This window comes from Hippocampus guttulatus, chromosome 16 (genome assembly GCF_054856545.1).
Source record: "Hippocampus guttulatus isolate MCC_2025c chromosome 16, RoL_Hgut_1.0, whole genome shotgun sequence".
Taxonomy (NCBI): Eukaryota; Metazoa; Chordata; class Actinopteri; order Syngnathiformes; family Syngnathidae; genus Hippocampus; species Hippocampus guttulatus.
Window position 1 is genome coordinate 14,094,456 of NC_141276.1, and position 23,494 is coordinate 14,117,949.

Sequence of the window (23,494 nt, forward strand, 5' to 3'; positions counted from 1 at the left end):
ACTTACTTGTCCCTTTTCCACCACTACAGTGTTCAGTTAACTACTGTAGCTAGTAATACCCCAAAATGCATCTTCTGGATGCCACAATTTAGAACAGCTTCATCCCATTATTTCAATTTCCAATGTATTCAAGGGGCTTCACTTGACTTGCAACCCAGCTGATACATAGCGCCTATCATCAAGGCATGGAAAACCTCATGACGACCCAATGAGATATATTCAAGCCGTCAGCTTTTAGGGACCATTTTCACAGTTAAAAAAAATATAGTAATGAGTAGGCATAAAGCTGTGTGGTATTTCATTGATATTTACAGTCATTTCCAGGGACCATAACAAAAGTACTCTCACACAGACACATAAAGAAGCGGGGCATTCATGTAATGTTAGGAATTAAAACAAGGTGCATCACATCTCAAAAGATTTGAGATGGTGTATTCCTTTTAGAATGTATTTCGAATTAAAATAGTAAAAACCAAATGCCCCCCATTTTCTGGACAAAGTATTTTACTTTACATGGCTTACCTTGTTGCGTGAGTTATTACAAGTGAGGTTGGACAAGATGCCTGTTGCACAGGTCAGCATATTGACATCATCCGAACCCAGCTGAGTGACTAATATCTGCAGCAGACCATCTAAACCTTCCTAGAGAGAGAGAAGTTCCACAAACGCATCATTAGAGCAAGCTCAGGTGCAGCACAGTCAGCACAAGACAAAGGGCGCAATTTAGGTCGACTTGCACCCATGCGCTTGGCGTAAAAAGTGGGATAACTTCATTTTTGTGCGAGCGCAAGTCTAGTCTGACACGTTTTGGGTTATGTTGCACCTCTCTGGTCGTTACCAGGCATGGGGTTGCTTCGCCACCGACTCACCTGATAATTTGATCATGGAAAGTAGACTTCTCCCCAACTACATAAGCCCGTGGATGCCCTCGAATGCATCAGCGGCTATCTGGCGCAATTGAAAGTTATAATTACTTGGCCCTTTTCCACCGTGACAGTGTGCAGTTCGCTACTGTAGCTAGGAATGCTTATACCCAAAATGAATCTTCTGGATGCTGCAATTTAGAACAGCTTCATCCCATTATTTAAATTTCCTATCTATTTTATGTCATGATAATAACTTTGATAATTCGGTCAAGGAAAGTTGACTGCGCTTGCCGTAAAACAGGCTTGTTTCAGATTCAGATTCAGAAAACTTTATTTATCCTCTGGGGCAATCCATTTTTGTGCCGGGGCAAGTCTAGTTTAGCTTGTCTGTGAATTTGGTAGATGCGCTTTGCTTCGCTGGGCGTTACAGGTGACAAGGCTGCCTCACACACGACACTGGTGCAAGGAGGTCTGCAATTTCGCACATCATACGCATAGCCGACTACATCACCCGCAAGAGGAGATTGTGCAGTTTACTTGCCGATGTTATGCATAGACTCCGAGTCTTTTTCTGTTTCCGCAATGTCAAGCCGGCAGTGCTGCCACCGCCCTGATTATAATGCAAATGAGGGATGCCGCTATGATTAGGCAGAAACAAATGCCCACTTATGCCCAAATCTAACTTCGCAAAGTATGGTCAAATGCGCCCCCCCCCCCCCAAAAAAAAGAAAATTACACCCATGTGGACATTTAGATTGCTTTGTGCCTGACTTGCACTGGGAATGAAGACAGGGCCCAAAGTGTGTGCTAATATTCTGACAGGAGCGATGACAGAGTGACCGTCAAGTCCGTGGTCACTTCCCCTTCCAGCTCAAGGAAAGAGTCCTGACACAGAAACTGCTTGGGGAAGGTCTTGAATCCTTGACATGTTTGTCTGTAATTTTCTTTCTATTCTTTCCATCATTTAGCTCTTATCGTGCTTCCCCCGGTCCAGCTCGTTTTATTTTGTCTTCACAGTTTATTGTACATTTGCGACAGTCTTTTGCTGACATAGTTAATTCGTTTATCTTTTGCTCCCTTTCACATGCTTCCTGTGGTTGAATAAATGTGTTTATTTGCATTGGTTCAATGAGATCAATTTAGGTTTTCACAGACAAGTGTGAGTAGGATTAACACAATTTTGTTAGCAGTGGTAATATTGAAAGCAAATAAGTTGAGTCATACATACTTGTTTAGTTGCAGCATCTGACAGGTTGCGAAGCGTCCATAGACAGTTCTGAATTAGACGCTGACTCGAACCCGTAAGATGCTGACCCAAAGCTTGCATACCTCCTGTGGACAGATGTAAATATAAATTGACACCTTCATCACCTGCCATTATTCCACATTACTGTTAAGTTCTTTATTTGTACCAGCTTCTACTATGGCGGGCTTGTTGCTGGGACACACAGACAGTACTTTGAGTACCCGACTGGTGGTCCAGAGAAGCTTCTCATAGTTATAGTTCCTCATGATGAACACCAGACCCTCTGGGCCCCCATTGGCGAGTATTATTAGCTATGAAAACCAGGAAGCACAAGGTGAGTAAGTACTGATTGCTGAAAAGAAACCTCAAGTTGAACATTCACACCTAACCGTATTCACCTTGCTCTCTTGGTTGGCGTAGGACAAGAGCTGTAGACAATCTGTGGTAATTGCAAGGAACTTAGGGTTACTCTTTTTGAGTAAGGGCACCATCCTCTGAAGGCCATCAGCAAGACGCACTGCCATCTTGGCTCCCTCTTGGTGCAACAGAAGGTTGTGAAGGGTGGTTATAGCGTAAAATAAAACCGTCTCCACAGGTGAACTGTGAGGAAATAAAATGACAGAGGATGGTGATTGAAATGTTATTCAGGAGTTTATTTCTGATTACATGAGTAGATCTTTCATCTCAACATTTTATGAATGCCATTTTTTTGTCCATCTGCAACCAGTGAGTTTTGCGAGAGATTTTAGGGCATCATTTTCGCTACGTAGTGACAACAGTGGGGAAACGATACCAACAGATGGAGGTGGCATCAACTAGTTTAAAAAAAAAAAAAAGAAAAGACAATAAAACTTGTTTGTCATTCCTTTTATACGGCCTTCTAGCATTTTTTATTTTTTTCAGAAAATACGTAAAATCAGGAGGACAGTCCTGTCTGATGAAAATGTTTTGTTTTACCCACAAACCTAAAATGATACAAGTGTAACAACAGACTTGGAAAATGGAACACAGAGAAAACAACTAATGCACAATAAGCGAAAAGAGAGTGCATTATGTAACGTTTCAAAGGTTGACTTCAGAGAGAACCCACAGAGACGGGGGAAAAAAATGTAGGACAGTAAGAAAAGGCAAAATTGTTCCTCGACTGTCATTTTTTTTGTATATATGTATATAATGTGTTCTTTTATTTTATGTGTATAAATGAATCCCTGAATTAATTATTTCCACAAATGATTCCTCTTTAGTTACATTGTGGTGGAGGAGATTAACTTTGAAAGCTTATTATGGTTGGAAAGTCCACATATTGAATAGGAGGCGTTTTCATCATCGATGTGGGACAACATAAACATTTCAAAACTTCAAAAATGCAATGAGGCGGCCCGGTGCTCCAGTGGTTAGCACGTCGACCTAACAGTGCAGAGGTCGTGGGTTCGATCCTGGCTCCGGCCTTCCTGTGTGGCGTTTGCATGTCCTCTGAACGCTCTAAAATTGTCCTTAGGTGTGACTGTGAGTACTAATGGTTGTATGTCTATGTGTGCCCTGCGATTGGCTGGCAACCAGTTCAGGATGTAGCCCACATAATACCCGAAGACAGCTGGGATAGGTTCCAGCACGGCGCATCACGGACAATCAATTACATCAGTGATTGGCAACCTTTTATGGCTTGTGTACTCACAAAACTTTCGGTCGTGCCATTGAATAACCCATCATTCATAAGTAGAATGTAACAACTGATTATTTCATGAAAATCACTTATTTTCTTTGATTTGTACATTTAACTACATTTACAGGTAACTCAAATTCAACATAAAAATAAATATGCTGCCTTGAAAACACTATTTTACCCCCAAAAAACGGAGCACCTTTCAATCAGTCATCGAAACTTAAAATATCAGGAGTAAAACACCGAACAAGAATCATATTCAGAACCACAAAAGTAGTTTGACTTTGATTTCATCGCTGTCTGAACTTTAATGTGACACTTGAGTGATTGGTTACTGATGTGTGAAATAAGTTATTCCACGACATACCCCCTGTAATGTGCTAAAGCAGGGGTCTACAAGTTTGATCTTTGTGAACCCCTATCCAGCCTGTTACCCTGATCCAGGCTTATCTTTGTCTTTGTTATACCTCTGAAATGTTTGTGTTCTCAAGTGTTTTATACAAATGAGTGTAACATCCATCCATTTTCTGATCCGCTTTATCCTCACAAGGGTCGCGGGGCATGCTGGAGCCTATCCCAGCTGTCTTTGGGCAGTAGGCAGGGGACACCCTGAACCGGTAGCCAGCCAATCGTAGGGCACACAGTGATGAACAAACAATCACGCTCACACCCACACCTAGGGTCAATTTAGAGTGTTCAATCAGCCTGCCATGCATGTTTGTGGAATGTGGGAGGAAACCGGAGTACCCGGTGAAAACCCACGCAGGCACGGGGTGAACATGCAAAAACTGACATATTAAAAAACAACAACTTGACATATAAAAATACATTTTTATCTCCTAAGTTATGTCGTAGGCATGATGGGCGACATCTGCCGAACAGTGCAGAGGTGCTGTATCCCCCGCCTACTGCCCAAAGACGGCTGGGATGGGCTCCAGCATGCCCTGCGACCCTTGTAAGGATTGGCGGATCAGAAAATGGATGGATGGAAGTTATGTTTTAAATTTAATTCCTCCTTTATGGTCTTTTGTTTTCAGATTATTGTTATTTGTACATGCATTATTTGTATATTTGTATATGATGTGACACTGTAAATTGCCTCAAGTGACTTCAAATGTCACAATTTGACACACTATAAACTACAATAGATGAGGATTGAATAAAACTTCAAAATACAGAAGACAAATATCCATTAATTTGTAAGGGCAAAAAAAGATCCTTTCAAATATGAACCTTTAGTAGTCCAGTTAAAATCATTCTACCTCAGCATGCGGACAAGCGCCGGTATCCCTCCGGACTTAAATATGGCCTGCAGTCCCTCACTCTGGTGTGACAAGCTGTGGAGGATGCTTGCAGTGCAACGAGCCGTCTCCATGTCAACTGCTGTTGTCATGGCACGAACCACAGCTCCAACCATGGTTGGAGATTGTACCAGAACCCGGCGACTGGCCTCCTTACGAGTGAGCTGGTTGACAATCATGGCTGCCTTGTTCACCACTACCTAGTAAACAGAGCAAGATCATTGATAAGGATCAGTTTGGTCAAACAGTGAAAAGTGATTCTTTGGTTTCAGTTCAAAGGTTTAATGAGGACACTCACATCAAATACATGCAATATAGAGGGCATGTATCAAAAATATATAAATCTAGAGTTCATACTTTCATACAATTGGCTAATTAATGCATGATGTACAGTATATAATCATAACCTTTATCCAAACACAAACGTGAACTTCAGTGCAGTTACCGTCGTATAATTTATTTTCAAACCTTACGTGTAGTACTGTGGAAATATCTGTTCGAGAATTTCAATTAATTTTTGTTCATGTTTCGAATACATTTTTCGTCTGCTGATGTGCCGCTCATGAATAAAGATTGCAAATGTGTCCCCAAATTAGAGCGAAAATAAGATACTGCAGCATATAATTACATTGTCATGTCGATGAAGTCATAAATTCATTGTTGGAGATATAATGTAAAGTATTTTCAGTAAAGCCACGTGTGGCAAAATTAAGCTTGAATGATATAAATACTATGCTATATTTGTAACTCATATCTGAGTGAAGAAATCCATGGGAAAAATTATTTAACAAAGTACCGGATCATCATCTGCAAGGAGCTTGGTGAGCTCCGGCACTGCTCTTGTGGCCAGCTCGGCATCATCCTGGTAATTTATCAGATGAACTATGGCTGTCTTTAGTAACTGTGAGGGCTCGGCCAGTCTTTGAACGTTGCTCTGTTGTGTGGGATCTGCTTGAACCGGGATGGCTGCCTCTCCCTCCACTAGTGTCTCAGGAAACATGGCTGCCCTGACACGCTGGGCCCGGGTTAATGAGTACTGAGCGTCTAAATCTGTGGAGGAAAATTGAAACAGAGAGAGGATGAAGTCACATTATTCATCTCGGAGAGTAATACCCTAAATTGGAAATCACTTTTACATAATAGTTTTTGTGAGGGAAAAACAATGACGCAATAAAAATGAAGTATATCCAAACAAATGAGGAACAGTCTCCAGACACTCGTGGCTTGGTGCGTTACTTTAAACCACATCATGTATTTTAAATGCAGTATTATTTCAAATCAAATACTCTTGAGTCAATGCAAGAGTGTGATTACATAACCAAGCTATCGACACATTATCTTTCTGTGGTCGTGTCACTGGGGCAGCAGCTGAAGCAGGGATGCCCAGACTTCCCTCTCCCATCATACTGTATGAATGTCATGGTGTTGGTCGGATCAATACTGAAATATCAGTTCTTCAGTACCATGCAACCTTTACTAATACTATGAATGAAATACAATTCAAACCACATAACAAATTGTCATCGACATTTTCATGATAAAAATCATTAAAGTGGTGAAGCAATGAGATTGAATTTAAATAATGGAGTGATGCTTTTGATTTTGTTGTTCTAATACAGCCATCTGCGGAGTTTTTAAAATGACTGCAAACCAAAGCAAAGAGGATGATGGGGAGCGATAACATATCAAGGAATTCATTCATAAAGTAGAAATAGATATGTTTTAGTAATTCAAAGAGCAGTTCTGCACCAGTGTCTGAAATTGGCAGTATAGCTTATTTGCTGATGTGGTTTGGACCTGAATGAACAGCATTCCCTTTAAATGGATGCAGCGATTTGTGCGGGACGGCGCATTACCAGGGTGGCAACAGACAATGTCAGTGGATACGCTCAACAAATACAGAATGGGCTGGTGATAACCGCTGGTGACTTAAATGTGTCTGCGAACCTCATGTTTATATCCTCATTCCTGATTGTTTGTATGGCTAGTATGTGGATGTTTTGTGGGTGTATGTGCAATGAAAACCCTTAAAAGGGTTGTTTATTGAACAAAAACTGAACAATATCATAAATGGCATGGCAATATCCACTGGTGCAAAGCAGGCAAATGCTTTCAAATCCAAACACAGAACTACCACGGTGTCGTTACTTTTGAGGGGACAAAAAAAATAAAGTCAAGAGAGAATGATCAGTCTCCCAATGTTACTTTGTCTCATCAATTGTCTCGAAATATGTTGTCCATTAAACTAGTATGCTATATTGTTTTAAAAAACATAACCTTCGGATTTTATTCAATTTTTCATGGAATGACAGTCAGACAGTGAGGGAATTTCCATGCATTTTTGGTTTTCTCTCTGGCAAGCTTTGTAGTGATGGTGGTAGGGAAATGGCACTGTCTTGCAAAATAAAGGTCAGCTTTCATGTTATTCCTGTATAAGAACTGTACCACATTATATGGTTTTCAAAATACCGTTTAGTATCGTCAGACAGCTACTGAACACAGTCTCAAGGTGAGGTAGATAAAGTTTGCCCTGCTGCCTCATTAATCTCCAAATAAGCAAGAAATACTACCAATTAAATAACTAAATGCACTAATTTACTCCATCAGCTGTCAAACTTGGGAGACAGTTTGAACATTACAACAATAGATGTTTGATGTTTTTCCTCAGTGATGGAGCAGTTGGCAGGGTGCAACATTTTTTTTTCTTTCTTGCAAGGAAGTGTCACAGTACAGTGAATTCTAAACTGGTGATTAAAATGTTGAGATGTAATATGAAGACAATATCAACATTTCTAATTACTATTTGTATTTAGTACTATTGATTCTTTGCTGAAAGTAGCTGTAGCTACTGGGGTGGCAAAATGGGGTAATGCCTGCCACCCCTCAGACGTGCCAGTGGTAACAACAATAATCGAGCGACAATCATTGGTAAATTTGTAGTAAAGTGGAACCCCAACATTCAAACCTCCTTAAAGTCACACAATTCGGAAACTACGCAACATCATAAGAAGAAGCAAAAATGAAGACTACATTGAAGTTGGGAAATGAAAAGAATACAGTACACTGTATAGAAGAAAAAGCCTTTATAGAAACCAGTGGGAGGGGAAAAATATTTACAAACAGCTCAATGAACTTATAAAAGCTTATCTCCATGTGTGTTTTTCTTCTATCATTGTTTTTGTGTATCTATGCATCTCTGTATTATTGAATTGAATTTGAATTGAATACAACTTTATAAACAACGGAATACTGTATGTTATTGTATTATTCTGTCTGTGCGAAAACAGAAATAGGACAACGGCTAGAACCTAATATCTGTGTGTGTGTGTTTATATATATACCTGTATATATTAAAAAAAAATTCCTTGTCTCACCCCCCCTCGGGTGGTGTCCATCCCTCATTCAGCTCGGGTCCTCGATCCAGAGGCCAGGAAGCATGAGGGTTCTGCGCAGTATCCTTGCTGTTCCCAGCACTGCACATTTCTGGACTGAGATGTCCGATGTTGTTCCCGGGATCTGGTGCAACCACTCATCTAGTTTGGGGGTCACTGCCCCGAGTGCTCCGACCACCACAGGCACGACTGTCACCTTTACCTTCCAGGCTCTCTCCAGCTCCTCTCTGAGCCCTTGGTATTTCTCGAGTTTCTCGTGTTCCTTCTTTCTGATGTTTCCATCACTTGGGACCGCTACATCCACTACAACGGCTTTCCTCTGCCCTTTATCTATGATCACGATATCTGGTTGGTTTGCCATTACCATCTTGTCAGTTTGGATTTGGAAGTCCCACAGGATCTTCGCTCTGTCATTCTCCACCACCTTCGGAGGTGTTTCCCATTTTGACCTTGGGGTTTCCAGTCCATACTCCGCACAGATGTTTCGGTAGACTATGGCAGCCACCTGGTGATGGTGTTCCATGTAGGCTTTCCCTGCCAGCATCTTACACCCTGCAGTTATGTGTTGGATCGTCTCAGGTGCCTCTTTGCACAACCTACACCTTGGGTCTTGTCTGGTGTGCTATATCTGGGCCTCAATGGCTCTGGTGCTCAGGGCCTGCTCCTGAGCAGCCAGGATGAGTGCCTCTGTGCTGTCCTTCAGGCCAGCCCTCTCTAGCCACTGATAGGACTTCTTGAGATCGGCCACTTCAGTTATGGTCCGGTGGTACATCCCGTGTAGGGGCTTGTCCTCCCATGATGGTCCCTCTTCCAGCGCCTCATCTTCTGTTCGCCATTGTCTGAGACATTCTCTGAGTACGTCATCCGTTGGAGCCTTCTCCTTGATGTATTCATGGAGCTTGGATGTTTCATCCTGGACAGTGCCTCTCACACTCACTAGTCCCCCTCGGCCTCCTTCCTTTCGGCTTGCGTACAGTCTCAGGTTGCTGGATTTGGGATGGAACCCTCCATGCATGGTTAGGAGCTTTCGGGTCTTAACGTCCGTGGTCTGAATCTCTTCCTTTGGCCACCTTATTATTCCTGCATGGGTATCTGATCACTGGCAGGGCATAGCTGTTTATTGCCCGGGTCTTATTCTTGCCATTGAGCTGGCTTCTTAGGACTTGCCTCACTCGCTGGAGGTATTTGGCCGTAGCCGCTTTCCTTGTTGCCAGTTCGAGGTTGCCATTGGCTTGTGGTATACCGAGGTACTTGTAGCTGTCCTCAATGTCTGCTATTGTTCCTTCAGGGAGTGAGACCCCTTCAGTGCGGACTACCTTTCCTCTCTTAGTCACCATCCGACTACATTTCTCAAGCCCGAATGACATCCCGATGTCGCTGCTGTAGATCCTGGTTGTGTGGATCAGGGAGTCTATGTCCCTTTCGCTCTTAGCATACAGCTTTATGTCATCCATGTAGAGGAGGTGACTGATTGTAGCTCCATTTCTGAGGCGGTATCCATAGCCTGTCTTGGTGATTACTTGGCTTAGGGGGTTCAGTCCTATGCAGAACAGCAGTGGGGAGAGTGCATCACCTTGGTATATGCCACATTTGATGGACACTTGGGTAAGTGGCTTATCATTGGCTTCAAGTGTGGTTTTCCACATCCTCATCGAGTTCGCAACGAAGGCTCTTAGGGTCCTGTTCACCTTATACAACTCCAAGCATTCAGTGATCCATGTATGTGGCATCGAGTCATAGGCTTTCTTGTAATCAATCCAGGCTGTGCACAGGTTGGTACGTCGGGACCTGTAGTCTTGTGCGACTGTTCTGTCAACCAGGAGCTGATGTTTGGCTCCTCTGGTATCTCTACCAATGCCCTTCTGTGCTTCGCTCATGTATTGATCCATGTGTCCACTTATCTTAGCCGCAATGATGCCTGACATGAGCTTCCATGTTGTGGAGAGACAGGTTATTGGCCGATAGTTGGATGGGACTGCACCCTTTGAGGGATCCTTCATGATCAGGATCGTTCGCCCTTCGGTTAGCCATCCTGGGTGAGTCCCATCCCTCAGCAGCTGGTTCATTTGTGCTGCTCGGCGCTCATGGAGTGCTGTGAGTTTCTTTAGCCAGTAGGTGTGGACCATGTCCGGGCCTGGTGCTGTCCAGTTCTTCATATCTGAGACTCTTTCCTGTATGTCTGCCACTGTTATGGTAACTGGGTTCTGTTCAGGGAGGTTGCTGTGCTCCTCTCTCAGGGTCACCAGCCATTGTGCACTGCTGTTATGTGCAACCTCCTTCTCCCATATGCCTTTCCAGTACCTTTCAGTTTCCAGTCTTGGTGGGTCAGCTCTGTTATTAGGACCCTGCCACTGAGCGTACACTTTCGCAGGTTGTGTTGCAAACAGCCTGTTTATTCGTCTGGCCTCATTCTCTTTCGTGTACCGCTTTAGGCGGCTGGACAAGGCTTGGAGCCTTTGTTTGGCAGTTTAGAGTGCTTTAGGTATGGTCATCTGGATGTACCTCTCGGGTATCGGCCTTTTCATCACACCTCTCTGGGCCTCCGTCAATTGACTCACATCTTTCCGAGCCGCCTTGATCTTAGCCTCCAACTGTCTTTTCCATGGTGGGTAACATATCTCATGGCTTCCATGGTTGCTCTTATAGCCAAGCATCTCAAGGATCACTGATGCTGAAGCGTATATCAGCTCATTGGTTTCCGTGATCGTTACGGTAGGGATCGCCCTCAGTGCTGCATTCACACTTTCCATGAGACTTTCAGGTGGTACTTCACATAGCCGTTGTAATCGGTTTCTAGGTTGCCCAGCTTTCATTCTCGCCATGATCTTAGCTTTCAGGTCAGTTGCTGCCTCGCTCAGCATTTCATTCAATGGGGCTGGCCTCCCAATCTCATCATCTGCATTCATTGGGGCTTGCCTCCCAATCGCTGGTATGACCTCCTCCTCTGATCTGGCAGCCTGGGGCCCTTCACCATGGAACCTGCGTTGTACCTCATCAATTTCAAGTTGTGACAGCAGTTGCCGTTTGTGGATGTTGGAACACTGAGCTACTAGTTGTTTCGTGGTCAACCGTGACTGTGGGTTTCGAAGTAACCATTTAGCCCACATTCTCTGCATGTAACCCTCTGACTAGGGTTGCTTGAGTCGTAGCATTCCAACAGAGCCATGTTATCGCATCTCGCCCATCTCCGCTTTGTTCCAGTAGCCCATTTTTCATCAAGGTGCTCTGGTTCCCCAGCACCTGACGCAGACCTTGTTTGGCCGGGCGACGTCATTGACGTCAATGAAATGTCATTCATTTTATTGTCTCTCATCATTGTATGAGGTAGGCATTAGCGTGAAGGATCTTGCCCAAGGACCCACACTGGATGGTGTTATGTGCTCATTTTTTGCCCCAAGCGGGATTCGAACCACTGTCTCCCGTATGCCAAACCGATGCCTTACCAACTGAGCTATCCATATATGTGTGTATGTGTGTGTGTGTGTATATATATATATATATATGTGTGTGTGTGTGTGTGTGTGTGTGTGTGTGTGTGTGTGTGTGTGTGTGTGTGTGTGTGTCGAGAAACTCGAGAAATACCAAGGGCTCAGAGAGGAGCTGGAGAGAGCCTGGAAGGTAAAGGTGACAGTCGTGCCTGTGGTGGTCAGAGCACTCGGGGCAGTGACCCCCAAACTAGATGAGTGGTTGCACCAGATCCCAGGAACAACATCGGACATCTCAGTCCAGAAATGTGCAGTGCTGGGAACAGCAAGGATACTGCGCAGAACCCTCAAGCTTCCTGGCCTCTGGTAGAGGACCCGAGCTGAATGAGGGACGGACACCACCCGAGGGGTGAGACGAGGATTTTTTTTTAAATTTTTTTTTATGTGTATAAAAAAATCAAATAAATGGAAAAAAGTTTCAAAGGCAGAAAAGCATGCACTTCCTTTCAGGGTAGGTTAACCATAGATTTAAGAAACAGTGAGAGAAAATGCTTGGTGCAGACTGGCAATTTTGTTTTTGGAACTATTCAATTTATTAATCTCATCACACTTAATCAGCTCTCATACTGTGTGTGTGTGTGTGTGTGTGTGTGTGTGTGTGTGTGTGTGTGTGTGTGTGTGTGTGTGTGTGTGTCACATCAACATGGAACTCAGGGGAGTCACTTGAGTTTATGACGAATCGAAACTTCAGCATAAAGCAGGCTTAACAGACCTGAAAATGAACACGGCGGCTGTAAGGTATGCGGATCAATTGCTTTCAGTGCATGCTTGTTCAGGTGTGAAGCTCCAATCAGTCCAAAGTAGTGATGCAAAGGGCATCGTAGCTGACACAATAAACAAGTCGACAAAAGGTTTTCTATTTGTGGTTTGTCTCACCTTGGCCACACTGTGCCTTCACATGCAGCAAGTTTCATAAATATTGTTAGCTTTAAGCAAGTCTGTGACTTTATTTAATGAATAGGACGATTTTGTTTTGACCGGGGGGGGGGGGGGGGGTGCAAACATAAATTGTGATAAAAGTATTTAATGAAATCAACTCAAGAGGATGGAAATAAGCAATGGGTGGCTTCTTTTTATGAAATGCCACTGGATGTGACTGCTTTTAGCCTTCGTTGGCTTTAGCACATTAATGAAGGAAAAAGAAGTGATATAAGCCATTAACTATGAAGCCTCAACCTACCTTGATTTTTTTTTCCATGGATTGAACCTACATAAAATGTGGTACTGTATGTTGCCTTTGTTTGACCAAAAACAACAAAACGACTTGATAAGAAATTTGAAAATTTTATGATTATCAGTAAGCATAATTTACAATATGCACCAAAATTGAGCAGGTACTATTTTTTTCACTCATTGCCTTCTGTTAAATCTGTGACACAATGATGGAATCACCCATCCGTCCATCCATCTATCCGTCCATTTTCTGATCCGCTTATGCTCTCAACGGTTGCGTGCTGGAGCCGATCCCAGCCGTCTTTGGGCAGTAGGCGGGTTACACCCTGAACTGGTTGCCAGCCAATCACAGGGCACACATAGATGAACAACCCTTCGCGCTCACACTCACAGTCACACCTAGGGACAATATAGAGTGTTCCATTAACCTGCCACGCATGTTTTTGGAATGTGGGACGAAACAGGAGTCCCCAAAGAAAACCCACGCAGGCACAAGGAGGGCATGCAAACTCCATACAGGAGTGCCAGAGCTGGAATCGTACCCTGCATATTTGCACTGTGAGGCCGACGCGCTAACCAGTCGACCACCGGACCGCCTGATGGAGTCATAATCAAGATCATAAAAGACATATCAAAATGGAAACAAACAAAATCCCAACTGCCCGCAATAATGTTTTGGTCGATGGCAACCAGATGGCAGTCACCTAGGGAATTTAATTGAGTGAAACGGTAGGAAATAAATAAGTGGACTACTGATGTTACAGTAATTTGCTCTGGATAAAAGGCAAGAAGATCCAAGCGACAACGTCCAGGTTGAGGGACCACCACTCCATACATCCTGACCCAGATCAGGCCACTGACAAGCATGCAATGATTAAAAAGCTGTAATGTTGAATGTAGGAAATGTAACTATCACCCCGATAGTTCACACGGCACACATTTGCATCGCTGCTGCATCAATGTATTTTGTTGCGATATATCTTACACTGGTGTAAGTTTTATGGAGCGTTCACACGTATAAAGCTGCTTCCTAAAGTGAAGCATGTTAACCCCGGTGCAGCCCCACTTGCGTTCACGCGGCGGTTTCTGCAGCCGTGCAATACAATAAAAATAAAACATGTGCATGTGTAAAGTGTACTTCCTTTTCCCCGCCTTGTTTGTGACATATCGAAAAACCATGTTTTAATACTTCTCCAGACAAATCAACGCTGTGGTCTATCAGACACCGTAAAAGGATGAGAGAGAGAATGAGAGAGAGAAAGGAAAGAAGTGCAAAATACCCAGGATGCAAGTTATGCAATACCCGGATGTAATCAACTCTTCTGATGCGTAGCAAATCTACCCCTGTAGTGTTCACACGTCCCATTTTATATCGGTGCTGCCCCACAAACTAGAATTTACTCTGGAATAATTTTTAAACCACCTCCTGAGCAGGGTTAAATTTGCTGCGGTTTAAGCTGTTTTCAGGGGCTACACTGGTATGACTTTGTACGTGTGAACGTTCTACAGGGGGCAGCCCCTGTGCTACACCGGAGTAAAAGTGAACACCCCTTATGGCTTTTGGAAATGTTGCGGCTCACAGCTGGCATGTAATTCAACTCAAAACCCCAACCGTGCATGCCTCCTAACAGATGAAAGATGGATTGATGGAGACTAAACTGAGGGACAATTGGGCTCACCTGTGGGGCTTTCTTGTTCACCGGCTGCTCCTGTTCCAGCGCTGGTTGTTGCAGGTGCAGTACTTGTACTGCCTGTATACTTTTTACTGCCACTGCACCCAGTAGTGCTGTCATCATCACGCACTGTGGTGGCTGCTGATTGGATGCCAGAATCTGAAGCATAGTAGGTCTGCTGCCACTCAGCCACTTTTACTACACTGTCCGCCTCATTCACTGCACAAAAAAAAAAAAAAACACGATAAATTCTTTGCTCATCACCATGCATGCCAGCACCTGCTCTTTCCGTTCCAGCAGTTTTATTAGCCTCTTTTTCTCAGAGTCTGCACTACCTTTTGTTGCTCATCTTTTCATTTTTCTGCCTCAAACTATCTGAACACTCTCCAACAAACAATAAAACCCAGCTTGAATACTCAAAAATCGTTTTTTAAAAAGTCACTGGAGGATACAAGACATTATCATGGTTTTTAGCCTGTCATGAACCTCTTGTGATGCAGTCTGAGTGGGCACTAAGTTGAGCTAGTTGAAAGGGGGAGAACGGATTGCCTTTGAATTGGTAAATTTGAACAGAAAGGCACACATTGTGTCGCAGCAGCCAATTGACATGAGAATGTACTGACTACAGCACACACATGGCATCCTGTGCAAGTATCGTGGAGTAACTGAAAGACAAAATAATTATTGCAGTCTGTGGACACCAGGAGGTGAACAACACTGCCAGTCTCCAATGCCGGGCAAAAAGAAGCAAGCTTAGAAAATGGGGAGCAAGGAAGTTGGCGTATGTGGTAGAGTGATTCGTGCCTGCATGTCATTGTCGATCAGGCATTATGGCATAAGGAAGTTACTACCAAGGACGTGCTTCCCGCTGTTGAACTGTGAGCCAAACTTTTAACAGAACCCTTCTGCAATGATCCTGTTCTTTTGTGTCTCCAACAGGTGGCAGACTAGAGCCATCCCTTCAGTGTGCACACCTGCCGCCAATCATTAGCCATGTTTTTAAGGACTGACAAACTGCTTGACGTTTGTTGGATTATTTTGACCTTTTTGCTGCTCTTGCTCAAGTGATTGTTTTCGAGACCACTTGCTCTCGTCACAGTCAATTTTGTTCCTTTAGTTAGGGGTGGGCAAACTTTTTGGAGGGGCCACATTGATTTCTAAATTTGACAGGTGGGCCGGGTCAGCACAAGATACGGTTCATATAACTGACTTTGACTTTGAAGTCAAGATGGCGCCCGAGTAGGCAGCCGTCAGCAAGTGCTCTCATGAGCCTTGCTTTTTTTTGTTGTTTTTGTGTTTGTTTTGTCACTTTGTGTTGTTTACGTCGTGTGGACCTGATGTGGACTTTTTTCAGCATTTTTTGGCCACGACATTCATCAAGGAGGAGACTCTGTGCTCGGTGGTTGCGCCTTCTCGGCAGCATGGGTATACCAGCACTGTTTTTGACTGGGAGGAATGTCGGCGCCATTTGACTGTCGTTGCTGGACAGTCCGGGGCGCTTGTGTCTTGCCCCTGTAATGGGCAGCATTTTTCACAGCCCCGCTTTGTTCAGCGGAGAGATCGGTGCTGTTGAACGGTCTGCGGCTGGATGGATGTAAGGCTTGAGGAGCCGACGATGAGAAGAAAGGAGCGTTAGCGCGGAGCGCCGATGCGGATTTGGAACTGGGAGTCGCGGCTTGGCGTTTGAAGCGGATTACGTGGGAAAGGAGAAGTGAACTAATCTCTTTTCGTCAATGGACGCTACAGCTTCGTGTTTGCTTTCAAAACTTAGCTTGTAGCAGACGTGTGCACATTTTCAGCATGACGTCTCTGATCCACTGGTGAAAGGACACTTTGATCCTCTCCTCTTTCATCTAGAACTGCTTCAGACAACAAAGTGTATGCAGAAAAGTGGTGAAGATTGCACGACTGTCTGTGCCCTATGTGTTGTGTTGTGTTATTTTTGTTATTTTGACTTCAAAATGGCGCCGCAAGAGTGGCTGCCTTTCCAGCAGCTCCTATATTTTGTTGTTCTACTTCTTCCTTTCATAACTTTGCTGCTGTGAATCGGGAATTTCTCCATTGCGAGACTAATAAAGGTTTTCTTATCTTAACAGTTCCGTGTGTCCAGGGAGTCATTCCTCTACATCTGCGATCGTCATGATAACCCCACCTCCTACCCGCTGACGTAGTAGGTGCCAGAGTCTGGCTCAACAAATAATTGGGGCCTGCTTAAGCACCAGAGCTAGAGCGCGAGCCAATTTCGGTGGCTGCCTTTCCAGCAGCTCCTATATTTTGTTGTTCTACTTCTTCCTTTCATAACTTTGCTGCTGTGAATTGGGAATTTCTCCATTGCGAGACGAATAAAGGTTTTCTTATCTTATCTTATATAAAAAACTGTATATGTTGACAGTCCATACCAAACATCAACAGAACAAAAGCATTAAAGTATTACCTTTTTTTTTTTTTTTAAATGAGAACAGTGAAACAACTGTGGCATATGTCCTGTATGAACGTCCAAGTATGTTAACAACATACATGTGTGACAACACAAGCAACAAAGTGCAACAATATATTGCCCCAAAACTGCAGCATACAGTACAGGTAGGTGACAAAATATAACAAAGTTAAGACTATTTGCTACAAAATGACACGAGTAAAAGACCTGGTGGTTCCTTTCCACTCACTCACTGTCTCGAATTTGACCTCTCCTCGATCACCACACAAGACAGCGTTGCTCAGCTGATGTCGTGCAATGAATTTTTGATGCCAGCCACGGGACGCTTTGAAGTCTTCGATGCCCATAGTTAGTGTTATGGAATTCACTTTCTCTCTTATTAGCGGTCCAGTTTGTGTAAAGTTTTTAGCACGATAACAGTCAAGCCATACCAGGAAACGCGTATTTACTCGACTGTCCGTCGAGCCGCAAGCAATTCACTCTGAGCATGGAAATAGCCAGAATCGGACTGAGCAAGAATCGCTTCCTCGTTTTTCAAAGTCTTGTAGATTTGAGACTTTCCGACTCCAAACGTCTCCTGAATGTTTCGTACTTTGTAACCTGCTTCGTTTAATCAGATACACTTCACCTTCTCTTCCGCGGCCATTACAGTTCCTCTTCGTTTGGATGCCATGATCTACAGGACATAAAAATATTCGCAATTCCAGTAAAACTCACTGCAATAAAGAGTCTCTTGCATAGCGCTGTTTTGGATCCAATGATAGAAATATCCAGTGAGCAGCAGTTCTGTGGGCGGAAATGCCTTGTTGATGCCAGAGGTCAGAGGAGAATGGCCAGACTGGTTCAAGCTGATAGAAAGGCAATAGTGACTCAAATAACCACCCGTTACAACCAAGGTAGGCAGAAGAGCATCTCTGAACGCACAGTCCGTCGAACTTTGAGGCAGATGGGCTACAGCAGCAGAAGACCATGCCGGGTACCACTCCTTTCAGCTACGAACAGGAAACTGAGGCTACAATTTGCACAAGCTCATCGAAATTGGACAATAGAAGATTGGAAAAACGTTGCCTGTTCTGATGAGTCTCAATTTCTGCTGCGACATTCGGATGGTAGGGTCAGAATTTGGCGTCAACAACATGAAAGCATGGATCCATCCTGCCTTGTATCAACAGTTCAGGCTTGTGATGGCGGTGTAATGGTGTGGGGAATATTTTCTTGGTGGGCCCCTTGGTACCAATTGAGCATCGTTGCAACGTCACAGCCTACCTGAGTATTGTTGCTGACCATGTCCATCTCTTTATGACCAAAATGTACCCAACTTCTGATGGCTACTTTCAGCAGGATAATGTGCCATGTCATAAAGCTGGAATCATCTCAAACTAGTTTCTTGAACATGACAATGAGTTCACTGTACTAAAATGGCCTCCACAGTCACCAGATCTCAATCCAAGAGAGCATCTTTGGGATGTGGTGGAACGGGAGATTCGCATCATGGATGTGCAGCCGACAAATCTGCGCCAACTGTGTGATGCCATCATGTCAATATGTACCAAACCCTCTTCCAGCACCTTGTTGAATCTATGCCACGAAGAATTGAGGCAGTTCTGAAGGCAAAAGGGGGTCCAACCCGTGACTAGCATGGTGTACCTAATAAAGTGGCCGTACCGTTTTTTTTTTTGTTTTTTGCTTTATTCTGCTGTCTGCAGACAGGTCAGATTACAAGTAAGATTTTTTTTTCTCTCAGTTGGTTTACCTGGATAAATAAAGGTTAAATAAATGAAATATCATTCAAGTGCACTGCCACTTGAATATAACATTTTTCAATGCACTTGCCAGGGCAGCAGAAGTCCATCCTGCAGCACATACACGATGAATTGGTTGATCGACGACGCGCTGCACTCAGTGCAGTATAAAATGACCTTCACTATTGTTAGGGAGGGGCCAGCCAGGCAGCCTCCTCAGCCAGGGTGCTCTGCACCTCACACCTGAGACTCGTCAGCTCATCACCCACCTGTTGCCTATCTGCTCGTTTGGACTGGAACAAATTGACTCACAGACCATTCCTCAGTGCAAGTTCGTGCCGTCACCACACCAGTGGACTCTGTTGTCATCTCCTGCAGCTTCTTGTTCCTTGTGTGGACATTTCCTTGTGGACTCCTCGTGCTTCTCCCTGAGTGACTTTGTGAAGACTCTTCAATAAACTACGCCAAGTGTTGGCTTCAACGATATCTGCCTGTTGTCGTGCTATTGGGGTCACATCCAAACCCTAACAACTATGTCACCTTGGATATTAGAGTCCAGATTAGACTCCAGGTAGCGGTGACCAAAACAATGTCAATCGTCATTGAAACTGGATGAATGAACACCCACAATTATCATTAAACACATGACTGCAATACAGGAAGTTGTTAGCATCAGATTACCAGCATTAACCTAAGAACACATCAGGAACAGGAAGACTCAGGAGGCAGGCATGGTTTTCTTTCTTGCAAGAGAGAGTGCACTAAAACATGTCTCGGTTCACAATCTCGGAGCAGCTCTCCAGCTGGCTCTGCCATGTAAACCATTACAGGTTCCGGGGCAACTCTGAAGAGACCGCGTTTGTCACCTTGCATTTATTGGAAGGATGTCCCTGATACACGATCTTCTAATGGGTGTGGGAGTCTGTGCGGCCCGGTACCAAATGGCCCACGGACCGGTACCGGGGGTTGGGGACCTCTGATCTAAGGTGTACCCAGCAGCATATGTCCCAGAGGGGAAAGAAGGGTCCCCACCGCCTGCTCTTTTCGTCAAAAACATTCTATCCATAGTGATGAAAGTCCAGCGGACTAATTCCATGATTCGGTTTGCTTTTTCGGAAAAAAAATATACCGAGGCTATGTCAGGACAGAGGACAGCACGTTAGACAAAGTCAGCAAAACAGAGGAGTAAAGGGGGGGGGGGGGGGGGGGGGTCAGCAAAAAGCGTCCGCCTTCGTCGAGAGCCAAGCAGAAGATGAATAAAGGATCGGCACAGTTTGCATTTAGTTGCATTTTGTGCAGAAAATATCATCATAACTGGGATCCAGACATCACCCAGAAGACAGAATACTGTATATCCACTCGCTCATTACACTTTCTGAGGTTCCTGCATATTTTTTCCGTTTGTTTTTAATGAAAGGCATTTTTCATATTTCGCTCTTCTGATGAATCTCAATATGAGAAATGTCTCTGCACAAATTTGCCTCAGACTTCTGTTTCACTAGAACTCAGCTACAAATGTGGAGCCAGGTGATTGTACATGATAAGCCATTAATTTAGGCAATATTGAATTACATTGTTGTGTGTCGGCCAGTAAGTGTAATATATGTGCAAAAACCTAAATATTTATTCATACTTAACTAGGGACGGGAATCGGGAAAACCGGTTCCTGTTGAGAACCGGTTCCCGCAGTTTCAATACCTTGGCATCGTTTGCCATTTTTCTAAACAATTCCCTTATAAATTCCAGTCGGGATGAATGACGTCACCATGCTTGTTACGTGGCAACCTTATCTACTCGCACAGCTAGTAAGAAACATGGCGCAGAATGCTTGAAAGTTGGTTTCCATTTTCACAAAAGGATAACAACAAGGCAACTTACATTACCCGCATATTATATGAATATTTCATGAAAGGGAGGAATCACTACCAATATACAAAAGCTTTTGCAGCAGTGATGTGTTCCTCGAGCCGGTCCTCGAGGCCAAGGACCGGCTCGAGGACCGGAGGTCTGTCCTTGATCCTTGGCCTTGGCCTCGGAGTCAAGTCCTTGGCCTTGGGTTGCCGGTCCTCGGACACAACAAAGGATTTGAGCCTCTAATCCTTCGTCCGCAGATATAAAGTGGGCCCGGGGACCGCAAAAAATCATGAAGAAATCAAACAAAATCCACCCAGAGAAACCCATGTTGATGACTTCATTTGGCCCTTTAAGAGGGGTGGGGCTGCCACTGACAGGTGACAGTCAGTACAACGTGTAAAGAGCGGCATCACAGTTAGTTTCAATCACAGTTCGTTCCGTTCGCGATCGGCAGTTTAAATAGCGTGTAAAGCCTTTCTGTAACAGTGGTGTCTTTTATTTAGTTATTTTTGCACAGTCGTCACGTTTGTGTGGTCGCACTAGAATGTTTGTTTCAACCAAGTAATTTGCGTTACAGCCGGAGTCAATAATGCCGGCACTTCACTTTCAGGTTTGGCCGTTGGGATTTGGAGTCCTTTTGCTCGATTCCAGTTATGTTTGCTGAATGCTTTCTCATGTTTGAAATAATGAATATTGATAATACATAGTTTAAAATCATGGTTGATTTAATTATTTTTTATTATTATTGTGAAGGGCGGCCCGGTAGTCGAGTGGTTAGCACGTCGACTTCACAGTGCAGAGGTAGCGGGTTCGATTCCAGCTCCGGCCTCCCTGTGTGGAGTTTGCATGTTCTCCCCGTGCTTGCGTGGGTTTTCTCCGGGTCCTCCGGTTTCCTCCCACATTCCAAAAACATGCATGGCAGGCTGATTGAACACTCCAAATTGTCCCTAGGTGTGGGTGTGGGCGCGAATGGTTGTTCGTTTCTGTGTGCCCTGCAATTGGCTGGCAACTGGTTCAGGGTGTCTCCCGCCTACTGCCCGAAGACGGCTGGGATAGGCTCCAGCACCCCCCGCAGCCCTAGTGAGGATAAAAGCGGTTCGGAAAATGAATGAATGAATGAATATTATTGTGAAGTTGAATGTATTAAATTAATTAATGTAGTATTAGTGGGAGTGGTAATAATAGTAGTACTCAGAGAATGTTTAGAGATCAGCCATCTCGTTACCTCTGCGTCCCGCGTCCCAGACGCAAAATTAACCCACGGGACGCACAGTTCCAAACAATGTGCGTTTTTGGGACGCAAGGAAATTTCTCAGTCAAAACAAACAAACAAACAAAAAAACTACGGCAAGTCTGAGGATTTCACAGTAACAATCGTTACCGGTAGCGTGTCGTTTCCGTGGCGTCATTTTCACGGTACCGAAAAATAGTTTAACTATAAAAGTCACCGTACTTGAGTTGACTGTGTGATCAACGCGATTTCACTGCTTCTGTATGTGTGTTTGTAATGTGGTGTGGTGTGTGTGTGTTTCTTCTAATTTACTTTCGTTTTGTTTTGTTTTCAGTGTTGGGGGGGACGCAACAGATGACGTTATGTGCGCATGCGAGTTGTTATTTTAGTCCGCAAACTAAGGAATCGCGCGGATGAAAGTTTTAGATGGCGGCGAAAAAAACTCACCAAGGTCTACTAATTACGATATTTAAGAAATGGGAATGCTCGTCTTATTTTTTGTTTGGATCGTCCAAACTCACCTGTGACGTATGCACAGAACGCGAGAGCGAGATCCGACGCGAGGCACGATTACGAGGCAAGTTGGTCATTAGATTTCTAGGCTAATCACTGTGAAAAATATTATGAAACAGTATTGGTTATTCTATAATTTACTGGTTGTAGCATGGTAACCTTATGAATAAAACATTCGTCACAAGGTGTAGTAATGCTAATGTTAACTGTTGGTAGAACTAATGATGACGTGTGTTAAATTCTTTCGTCAAATTTATCGTAGATTACACATGCATCGTCTTGGGAAGAGGATGTCAAGCCACATCAATACTTACCTGTATTAATCATTACCAGTCAATTAATCTTTGCAGTGTGAGATTGGAAAAAATACTCTGATGATGCCACATGAGTACACCAGTTTTTGATCCATTTATTTTTTGGAATAAACGTGGAGTACACAGCTGCTGATGTAATGTTCATTGTTAATGCATAGTTTTCAAACATTGACCCTTGAAACATTATACTTTTGAGTTTCGGAATTCTTGATTATCAATATCAGTCAAAATAGAAAAATGGGTTCCCATGATGAACGTTTACGGAACCTAACATTTGTTATCGTGGTTTCCCATTGGGTAATCCGACGGAACCGAAAAACGGTTACCATGAATTTCCGAAATCCTCAGGCCTGCTCCTGAATTATTTAAATTTTTGCAGCATTTGTTTATCATTGTATGTACTGTATATGTTGTTTGTGTTATTATCATATGCAATTGAATAAGTAGACCCTTTCAGAATTCGACATTTGGGACTCTCTCAATGCATAATGGGACTCATACTTTTCTGATCAGCGAGTCCCTGAGACTCGCTGCCGGTAAACTGTAAAATTATCACTGAGAGATTACCGCTTTTTCTGCAGTCAGTGATATACTTCTATGCAAA

General features: G+C 43.8%; 1 protein-coding gene across 2 annotated transcripts in view; it reads right to left on the reverse strand.

The window, feature by feature from the left end:
* LOC147193285 (junction plakoglobin a-like) overlaps positions 1 to 23,494 on the reverse strand; it is a 159,184-nt gene that overhangs the window by 39,266 nt on the left and 96,424 nt on the right. Inside the window, exons 3-9 of one of the 2 annotated variants that reach the window (XM_086133563.1) lie at positions 14,806 to 15,018; positions 5,873 to 6,126; positions 5,038 to 5,276; positions 2,511 to 2,712; positions 2,279 to 2,423; positions 2,095 to 2,198; positions 523 to 642 (exon numbers count right to left, since the gene is read on the reverse strand). In XM_086133563.1, coding sequence (XP_085989689.1) covers positions 523 to 642; positions 2,095 to 2,198; positions 2,279 to 2,423; positions 2,511 to 2,712; positions 5,038 to 5,276; positions 5,873 to 6,126; positions 14,806 to 15,018 — 1,277 coding nt within the window. The remainder of the gene's footprint in view (positions 1 to 522; positions 643 to 2,094; positions 2,199 to 2,278; positions 2,424 to 2,510; positions 2,713 to 5,037; positions 5,277 to 5,872; positions 6,127 to 14,805; positions 15,019 to 23,494) is intronic. The other variant, XM_086133564.1, reaches the window with a different exon arrangement.